Source organism: Triticum urartu, chromosome 3A (assembly GCF_056163025.1).
Source record: "Triticum urartu cultivar PI428250 chromosome 3A, HENAU_Tu73, whole genome shotgun sequence".
NCBI classification, from domain to species: Eukaryota; Viridiplantae; Streptophyta; class Magnoliopsida; order Poales; family Poaceae; genus Triticum; species Triticum urartu.
The window spans coordinates 638,399,688-638,409,389 of NC_141875.1; the positions used below are offsets into that span (position 1 = coordinate 638,399,688).

Below are 9,702 nucleotides of genomic sequence, written 5' to 3' on the forward strand. Positions count from 1 at the left end.
TTGCTCCCTCCATTTCAAAATAAATGAATTTATAAGTTTACCTTAAGCCAAACTTGTTTAACTTTGTTCAAATCTGCATAAAAATGTGATAAGATCTATGACACCAAATACACGTAGTAAAACCAAAGAAAGAAAACCGAAGAAAAGCGGTGAAGAAACAAAAGAAACCCAGAAAAAACTAAAAATCAGTACAACGATGAAAAAACCCAGCAGCGAGCGAGCATCTTCAATTGAAAACCTAGAGAACAAGAAAAATCAGACTAAATGGTCCGGCCCAGTATCCTCGCGTGGCGGAATAACCTGCAACGTGACGGGTATAGTCGTCGTGAAAAAGAAATATTGTTGAACATGCGTGCTGCAACTGTTGAAGAAAAAAAAAGTACAGCAAACCACCCCGTGGTTTGAATGGTTAGGAGGACAGTGATATTCTTAACCGATCAAAGTTCAAGTGTTAGACTTGACATTGCTGTTCGCATTTTCCAGGATTTATTTCAGGCCTTTCAGCAAATCAGCAATATGCGTTTAGTGGAAGGAGACTATCCGTTTATTATGAAGAAGTCTGTGACAACTTCGTCAATTTTAAGATGATGTGCCAACTCAATCTCTGAGAGGTGCTAATAGAGATATGATGTGCGCGCGTGCATGTGTTCATATCAGTGAGTGTATATATGTATGAGCATCTGCATCTGTGTTAAAAAAAATAAACCTGCGTGCGTTATTGAGTAAGCTGTCACGTTTGCAAAGACAGCCAAGGCAACGGCCGACCGTCGGACCCGCCCGTTGTCTCTTCAGCAAGCTCCATCTGCCAAGAAAGAAGCCCTCGGAATGATCACTCGCCGCTACGGTACAACGCAGACGCGCGCCGGCCGCCGGCCGGCTACGCGGTCATCGTCTCATCGATTACTTGACGCGCTCTCCGCAGCAAATTTAACCCTACCAGTTAATTACTCCACGATCAGCAAACCCTAGAAACACCACACCACACCCGGTCCACCAATCGGAAGCCGTGCCAGCAGCAAAAAAAGAGCAAGAACACGTACTCGTCGTCGTCGTCGGCTAGCTGCCATGGAGGTGGACGGGACGCCGGACCTGACGGACTTCATGAACGACTGGTTCTTCGGGACCGTCGGCGTGAAGCACAGCGCCGTCGCCGCCGGCTCCCCCGCGTACGACCTCACGGGCGAGAGCAGCAGCAGCAGCAAGAAGAAGCAGTCGTCGGAGAAGAAGCCGCAGAGGGCGGAAAGCGAAGGCGGCCGTAGCGGCGGCGGCGGCAGCAGCAGGGCCAGCAACGCGAGCAAGCAGACGCAGGAGTGGCTGGAGGAGGCCAAGAGGATGATGGTCGGGTCCGGGTCGCCGGGGCGGATGGGCTCGCCGTCCAGGCAGGTGCCCAAGTTCGCCGGCGGCAACGGCACGGAGCCCTCGCCGGCGCTCGACCGCCGGGACCCCATGTCACGTTCCGCGAGAAGGTATATCGGATCATTCCGTTCGTGCATATGCGCGCGCCACTGATGCATTGTGATCTGTAGTTTTCGGTGCAAAACATCGTCTCGTCTGAGTCGTCTCACAGCTCATTTTTTTATACACGTTTATTTTGATTAGGGCATTTTGGAGACCAAGCTCAAGGGCTTTATTTTTCAAATTTCTAACTTCTCAGTTAAAAAAAAAGAATCTCAAAATAAAATACACATGCATACAAGGAAGTAATTGTATGTGTGTAAAGTTTTAGGATGAAATATCTTGAATTGAGAGCTGCAAAAAAATCATGGACTTTGAGGATGAGCAATACATATGCTAAAAAAACCATAGATATGTTTTTTTTTGTAGCCCGCAATTTAACATAGTTCGACCTGAAAATTTAAACACAAGTACATTATGTCTCTAGGTATATGTGTATTTGTTTTCAAAACATTTTGAAACTGTTTGAATTTGGAAGGTTTTAAATTTGGCCTCCATTTGGCATTTTCGGTTTATTTTCTACTATCTAGCACTATGTGAAAAAAATGCTCTCTCCATTATTTGTTTATGAAGTGTATTAATTTTTTGAAAGCCAAACATTTCTATCTCTGATTAAGTTTGTAGAAAGAATACCAGCATCCACTATGCCAGCAAAGTCTGTTAGATCCACCATATTTCATTTATTTCGTATTGTATATACTGTTAAATTTTCTATAAAATTGGCCAGGGATATAATTTTTTGACATTTAAAAATATTAACCTATGAATATCACATATAGTATTTTATTTTCATCATAATTAATATTTTTTGTAACTATAATTTTGAGAGGTTTTTGTAACTCTATCATCATCTCACTTTTTGCACAAAAGAATTCGCATATTTCGTATTTCGGCTTTAATGGGCCGAACTAGGCCGAAAGCATATTACTACCGGCCCAACAATGATGAATGAGTGGCCCAGTTTCAAACCACGCCGGAAAACTTCGCCACCCACTGGGCGCCGCTAAGCGCTGCTCCTCCCGGCGTGTGTGTGCAGGCACCGGCAGCCGGGCGGCATCGGCGACGAGATCCTGCAGCGGGCGTCCATTATCTCCTCGCCCCCGCGCTCCGACACCTCCACCCCGTCGGCGCCGCCGTCCCCTTCCCCGTCCCTGCCGCCGAACCCGCACTCGTCCCGCCGCAAGTCCCGCTTCCACGGCCCCTCCGGCCCGGACCCCTCCGCCTCCCTCCGCCGCACAATCTCCTCGGCGTCCAACTCTCCACCCTCCGCCTCCGCGCCCCCGCGCCCCGTGCACCACCGCCGCCACGCGTCCGCCTCTGGCTCCCCCGCCGTCGACGGTTTCGACGACGGCGTCGCCCGCCTCAACGCCTTCCTCCGCCGCCAGCGCGCCGCCCTCGCCGACCAGTCCTCCGGGGACCGCTCCTCCCGCTCGAGGTCCACGAAGCTCGTGCTCTCCGACGCCTCCAAAAGTAATATCAATTGGTCCTCATGTTTTATCCCTAAAGCGTATCTGAATCTAACCACCAGTATCGCTCGCTCGCTTGCGATTTTCTCCTGTTGATTTGGAGCAGGTGTGAGCTCGATCGTGGCGGCGATATTCTACGCGTGGATGCAGTCGAGCAAGGGGGACGGCCACGCGGCGGCGGTGCCGGTGGTGAACATGCGCCGGAGCAGGATGACGGGGTGCAGGCAGGCGGCCTGGCTCCTCTACCACGTCGGGGTCGACGCCTCGGCCCTGCTCTTCGCCGACGAGGTAGGCCATGCCTTGCAACAATGGGGTGCTTGATTGTACTTAGATGGCCAGCATGGGATTCTTCTCCGACAGACAACTGTCTAGGTCCCGTTCCAGAGTTATTGGGCTTTTATAATTTGGGCAGAGGCGACAAGGATGATGAGGCTATACAGCAATCCATCGCAGTGCCATGTGGGTGTTCTTAATTCCGATTGGTACCATGTGGCCGCCATTCCATTCGAGTGAATGGCGATGACTGATATATGCTTTGTGCAATTGCGAGTTTGGGTGCTAGCCTGTACCTCATGTGTTGCCCCCGTTAATATGCACAGCAACAAATGAGGAACGCCATGAGTATATGGCGCATTTATTTTTTCTGCATAAGGTGTAGGATGGCAATGCGCCGCGGTGGCATATCAACTGCTTGTTCCTGCAGATACATCCTGGGTAAAGCAGATGTATAATGTATGATGCTGACTTTGGGAGGCTGAACTGAATTATAGGTTGATATGGAGGGATTAATAATGGATCAGCGGGCCAGCTTGGTGGTGGTGGGGCAAGATGTTTTGAGATCAAACGGTGAGGTAATATCGTGTACTTGTGCTAAGTACTTTTGGTTCGTCTGGTGAAGAAATCATATGGTTCCGTCATTTACTTCATAATCATGCTTGTTTTTGTCTCCTAGGCGGGCTCAGTTTGCACACTCCTCGCCAATGACCATTCTGAAGAAGCTTATGCCCTACTTCAGAGCCTGGACATAAAGAAACTTCTGGTTGGTGGTGTATTTTCAACCTGCTCTAGCGATCGTTGTGCGTAAATTACTGGCACGCCTGATTATGTTCTGTGGGTTTGCCCTCAGCTTGCAGGTATCCTGTTAGATACGAACAACCTTTCCAAGATGTGCTCAGACAAAGATTCAGAGGCGGTGCGATCGCTCTTGCTCGGTTCCTCTGAGCATAAATGGCATGAATTGTTTCAACAATGTAATCTACTCATCTTTGTCTGACGTTGATTTGCGAAGAAGCTATATAGAAAAGTGGCAAAATCATGTTAGTAATAACTATTGGAAACTTTGACGTTGTTTTGGACCAGTGATGCTTGATCACAATGAGCATTCTTTCGTGGAGTTCTTGAAGAACACCTACAGAAAGTCATCCACAGATGGTGAGTTTTCTCCATAATATCTTCACATGGTTCCTCACCTCCTTTTTTGAAACTTCTTTGCTTCAAGTACTGTACTTATCCGCGTCTAAGATAAATTTGCAACCTGCCTATTCTTACTACAACTAAAACATCATTGATGTTTTACCGCCGATGCCATTAGAGCCGATTTTGCTCATTGTTAGCAACTTCAGTTATTAAACATTTCGCCTCTTGCAGCAACTGTGACTCAGATGAAACTTCGGCAATAGCTCTTCCAGTTCTAAATGATATGTTTATTTTATAAGTACATTACCCGTGCATTTGTCCTGAAATGGTCTGACACAATTTTATCCTGTTGTTCAAATTAACTAGGTGCTGGGGACAGTCCTCCAGAGCAAAAGAATTCAGTTTCAGGGGCATCCCAAGATGCTAAAAAGTCCAATTCAGGTAATGTTTCTAATGCCTCCATTATGTTTGAAAGGCAGACCCCCCATAAAATCCAACACCTGCAAGAGCGCCAAATCTGTCTCTGGTTTTACCTTGATTTTGAGAGGAAGAAGTCCTAGCTATCATTGCTTGAAACAATCAAACACTCGTTTTGAATATTATATTTGCATTATTGAACTTATGCCCAGTTTACACTTTGACTGCTCTTTCTAAACTTACTATGCTAGTAGCTAATTGGTGAAGCATCAAAATCCGCTGTACTCATATATATATATATATATATATATATATATATGCCAATGCAATTACCTTCTTAGTATGGTGTAGCTCTGATGTGGTTGTTTTTGTTTCCATTACAGCTAACCAGAAACCAGCACGTGGAAATAGTGGAAAGCCTTCAGAGGAAGCTCCTCAGGGGAAAAACAAATTTTCCTTGGCAAAATTTTTTGGTTTTGGCCGAAAATAAACTTATTTACTAGTAAGCAAAGCTACAAATCACTTCATATGCCAATGCAATCTATTTATCTTACGCAATATAGCTCTAATCTGGTTGTTTTTGTTTCCATCACAGCTAACTAGTGACCAGCACGCAGAACTAGCGGAAAGCCTTCAGGTGAAGCTCCTCATCAGAAAAACAAATTATCGCTGGCAAAATGGTTTGGTTTTGGCCCAAAATAATATATTTTTGTTAGTTTGAGTTTTTTTGGTCAACTGATATATCGCAAAACTCGATAAGTATCGTGCGCCGTCTATCTAGGAAGTATGAGGCTCGAGAACCTTTCTCCTCATATTAAGTTCATGTGGAAAGATCACCGTATGAAACATTTTGTAACTATTCATCATATCGGCTGGTTGGTCAACAAGTTTACTTTTCCATGTTCGCATATTTGACTATCTGCTAACGAAGCAGTCCCCATTTTATTCTATTTTATACTAGAATCGTGAGGAGAGCGTGGGATGCTGTTGATTGCAAGTATACTAGTATAACATAACAAAGACGCATACAAATTCTCTTCGTCTAGATTCTATGGCACTCCTGGTTTAAACAATGTATGTCAGCCAATGGGGAAGGCATGAGCATTAGAATGGATAAAACTTTGTCAACTTCTCAGCTGATGGTAGGTATGTACTACTACATAATTGACCTGTTCTCCAGGGAGCTACTGTACTTTCTTTTCTCTTGAGCCCTGTATAACCTATATTTGCTTCATTTTTCTTTGCCTGTATGAAACATAGTATCTGATCTGTAGTAGCCTTTTTCTCTTTCATCTGTTGGTTACTAAATAAAATCGGCCCCGTGGACATCCCTGAACCCTCAACTTGGGCATGGGGATAACCAAAGCTGCACGGTCCAAATGTGACCATTACCGAAAACCTGGGTGAAAAACAGTGCACTCTTTGACCAGTCGCCATTAACAATAGCACAGCCGAGTTAAATACAGCTATTGTACTAGTACTCCTATCTGGTGTCCTTGTCCATACCTGTCCTCCTTGTTCTTGAACGGAGGAAAGCAGAGGGATGTTAGTCTGTTAGTTAGGCCGGTCAAAGTGAGTGAGTGGAAGATGATAACAAGGAAATCAGAGGCAGTGTAGAGTAGAGAGTACTGCTAGATACGAGTAGGAGTTAGGAGTTAGGAGGGACCAGTTCTCTACTTCTCTTAGCTGGAGTTCCCCTGGATAAACCGGCATGATTGATCGGGAAAGGCCATATGCCCTTCTGCCTGTCATGTCGCCACCCTCCATGCGTGTTTCCCCATCAGGACCAGGCTGTTCCTCGCCCCCAGGACTACCCTGTGCCCCTCCACGCCGATCCTCCATGTGCACGCACAAGAAGCTCCAATGGAACAGAAGAGAATGGCATGGCCTCAGCCTCAACCTCAATCAGACACACATTCACTCCCCCTCTTACACTCACACATCGTTACATACTTACATTACATGGTAGAAGTATGTTGCTCGTAACATGGTGAAATGTCCATCATCAGCCGCTCTGTAATGTGGCGGCAGTAACAAACGAATGTAGGCAGGGTGTCTAGCTAGCTAAGTCTAGCTCATTCGATCTTCCATGCGTAGAGGAAGAGGCAGAAATCGGAGAACTCGTCGGCGAGGGCGGCGTCGGAGTCGGGCGAGGGGGGCTGGGGCTTGAAGATGAAGAGGGCCTGGCGCATGCCGGTGCCGAAGAGCCAGTCGTGGGCGTCCCAGTAGACCTGCACCTTCATCTTGTTGATGGAGATGCAGTCGTTGCCCCTGAACTTCCACTGGAGGTGCTTGACGAGCACGTTGACGCAGCCGTCGATCTTGATGGCCATGTCCACGTCCGTGCCGCCGCCGCCGCCGCCGAGGTTGCCGCTGCTGCACTCGATGCTGATGTCGTGCAGCTTCCCCTTCTCGTGGAACCTCGCCCGGGTCAGGAACCGCTTCTTGCTGAACACGTGCTCCTTCTTGCACACCATGGCCGCGTCCCCCAGCGACAGCGACGGCCGGGCCCCCGTCCGCCGGAACGCCTCCTTGTTCTGGTTGCCGAGCAGGAGCACCACCTCCTCGCCGGAGACCACCGCCACGTAGTAGTCCGACACCGGCTCCGGCTCGTCGGAGAACCGCGCCGCCCGCAGGTCCCACACCACGTCCACCGCCCGGCCGTCCACCTGGAACTGCTTGGCCCCGTACTTGCGCCAGAAGTGCCACGGCTGCATCTCCACCTTGCACGCGCTGCAGCTCTTATTGGCGCCGCCCTCGATGCCGCCGCCGCCGCTCTTGTCCTTGCCGCCGCCGGCCGACCCCTCGATGGACACCTGCATGCCGTGGGCCAGCAGGTTCCTGCACCACGTGACGGTGACCAGCCGGCTCTGCCCGGAGATCACCGCGCGGTACACCAGCGTCACCGCGCTCTGCCCCGACCTGGTCGCCGGCGCCGCCGACGCCGGCGCGTCCGGCAGCTGCTTCTCGCCCGACGAGAAGCAGGAGGGCACCGAGAACAGGTCCTGCATCCTGCCTGCCCCTCACCCGACTCGACCAAGGCGCCTATCCACTAGTGAAGTAGTGATGAGCCTATGACGAGCCGACGAGCTGAGAGACACTCGGGGATGGATGAATGATGGGCTAAGGAGGAGGAAGGCTAGTATACATAGGCGGCGGCGAGGGGGTGGGGGGGCGCCATGGATCCATGCAACAGCGGAGCCGGCATGATGACGGAGCTCGGTTCGGCGAGGGGGGGAGGGGAGGGAGGCAGTCGGGCAGGAGACCGTAGGCTGGCTATGGGTAGCGAGCGAGCCGAACCGCGCTGGAAAGTGAGCTGTGCACGAAAGTGGGTTGGGGGGCTGCCTTGCCTTGCCCCCCATGGGCATGGGGCGTGGCGTTTTAAACCGGGAACCTTCTTTCTCCCTCCGCTCGCTCGCCGTCGCTCGGGGCGAGTAAATGCGTGCGCCATCTCGCAGCGCAGGCCCGGTCCGGCCCGGGGACCGATCCAGCCTTGATTCCTCCGCGGGCCACTACACTATGATCCTCCGATCCTAGGAGCATCGCATATATTTTCCGTTTTTCTACTACGCTCCCAAGTTTCACCATGAGTATCGACGACGAGAGGCCATGGCCATGCATGGCCGATGGCTCTCGGTCTCAGGTAAGAGGGCGGTGAGCTCGGGGTTACTGTCCTGGGGGCTCGGCGACGGCGGGCAGGGGCATGTGGGTAACATGCCGGGGATCATGGCAGGGCATGTGGGGATGTGGCTGCGGCGCCGGATTTCTGGCCTCTGGGCTGGGGGATGGTATTAAGCGCATTGAGTATTGCTGGGAATTGCCGAGTGCCTTGTTGCCCACTTGATCGAATATGCTCTACTCCTAAATAACGGCTTACAAGGAAATTTTTCCCCATTTTTCGTGTGCCTGCCTGTGGCACATGCGTGTGAGGTGTGACAGCACGGATCGATGATCGTCCGGGGACAAGGGGGAGGATCTCGCTGGTTAGTTAATCAACTGTATCGGATCCCGTCAGGTGGATCACAGCCTAAACTCACTGGACTGGCCTGCAGCTCAGGGGGGAGGGCTGCGCACAATTCGCTTGCTGTGTCTGCAGCTTGTGGACGATGAAATGTACGTACGCTGCAGTGCGGCTAACTGCAGAATCTGGCCATTTTTCTGGGGTCAGAGAGAGAGAGGAGCACTTGGTCGTGAGACAAAAGAGCGGTCAATGGGCACAACTGGTGTCGTGGTTTTGTCACGGCAGATGTCCTAGAGAAAGAACTTAGTCGTGGAGCCATCGCGACGGGTTAGCTTGAAGGGGTTAAGCGGACACAAAGACGCAAGAGAGTTTATACTAGTTCGGCCCCTTCAAGAAAGGTAAAAGCCTACTTCTAGTTGTGATGGAATTGATGTGGTTTCGAGGACTAGGGAGCAAACGAGCTTCGCCTATGTCTCGAGTTGTTGTCTGTTGTCCTTGAACCGCCGCCGGGTCATCCCCTTATATACACGGGTGACGCCTGTCGGTCCACAGAATCCCTACACCGGTTCATACTTGTATCCGGGTTGGTCTCTCCTTATTCCTAGCTTATAATACAAGTTTACATACCAGACCGGTTTACGGCTACAGGTCTTAAACCGACTACAGGCCTTGGGCCCTTATCTTCCTCCTTGGGTTTTAACACCCTTGAACTACTGATGACGTTAACCCGACCCAGGTAGACCGGTTTATGCCCAGTAGTAATATCCTCAACATTAGGCCCCAGATTGATTTGAACTGGTTCATGTCAATCCTTAGCAAAAAATATTCTTCTTCAACATCTTCTTGTAGTTGTTGAACCGCCGTGACGTCATCTTCTCTGGTTGCTGTAAACCGGCGTGACGTCGTCTGTCATAAAGAAAAACATCCCTGATATCTTCTTTATTTAATAGATTCGCAATGACCGAGGCGACAGCTCTGCTTCCAAGA

The 9,702-nt window shown here is 49.9% G+C and overlaps 2 protein-coding genes across 2 annotated transcripts; one reads left to right on the forward strand and one right to left on the reverse strand.

Annotated features, from left to right (window-relative positions):
* The first annotated feature begins 1,050 nt into the window (after window positions 1-1,050).
* Window positions 1,051-5,654, forward strand: LOC125547103 (uncharacterized). The gene is made up of 10 exons (XM_087513750.1): window positions 1,051-1,466; window positions 2,492-2,925; window positions 3,028-3,209; window positions 3,692-3,772; window positions 3,874-3,960; window positions 4,048-4,171; window positions 4,281-4,352; window positions 4,704-4,778; window positions 5,138-5,256; window positions 5,350-5,654. The coding sequence occupies exons 1-9, from the start codon at window positions 1,066-1,068 to the stop codon at window positions 5,242-5,244; spliced, it is 1,563 nt and encodes a 520-aa protein (XP_087369876.1). The 5' UTR covers window positions 1,051-1,065; the 3' UTR covers window positions 5,245-5,256; window positions 5,350-5,654.
* A 966-nt stretch (window positions 5,655-6,620) lies between these two features.
* On the reverse strand, window positions 6,621-8,529 carry LOC125545670 (uncharacterized). The gene has a single exon (XM_048709691.2). It carries the CDS (start codon window positions 7,763-7,765, stop codon window positions 6,830-6,832), a length of 936 nt encoding a protein of 311 aa, XP_048565648.1. The 5' UTR covers window positions 7,766-8,529; the 3' UTR covers window positions 6,621-6,829.
* Between the last annotated feature and the right edge of the window lie 1,173 nt (window positions 8,530-9,702).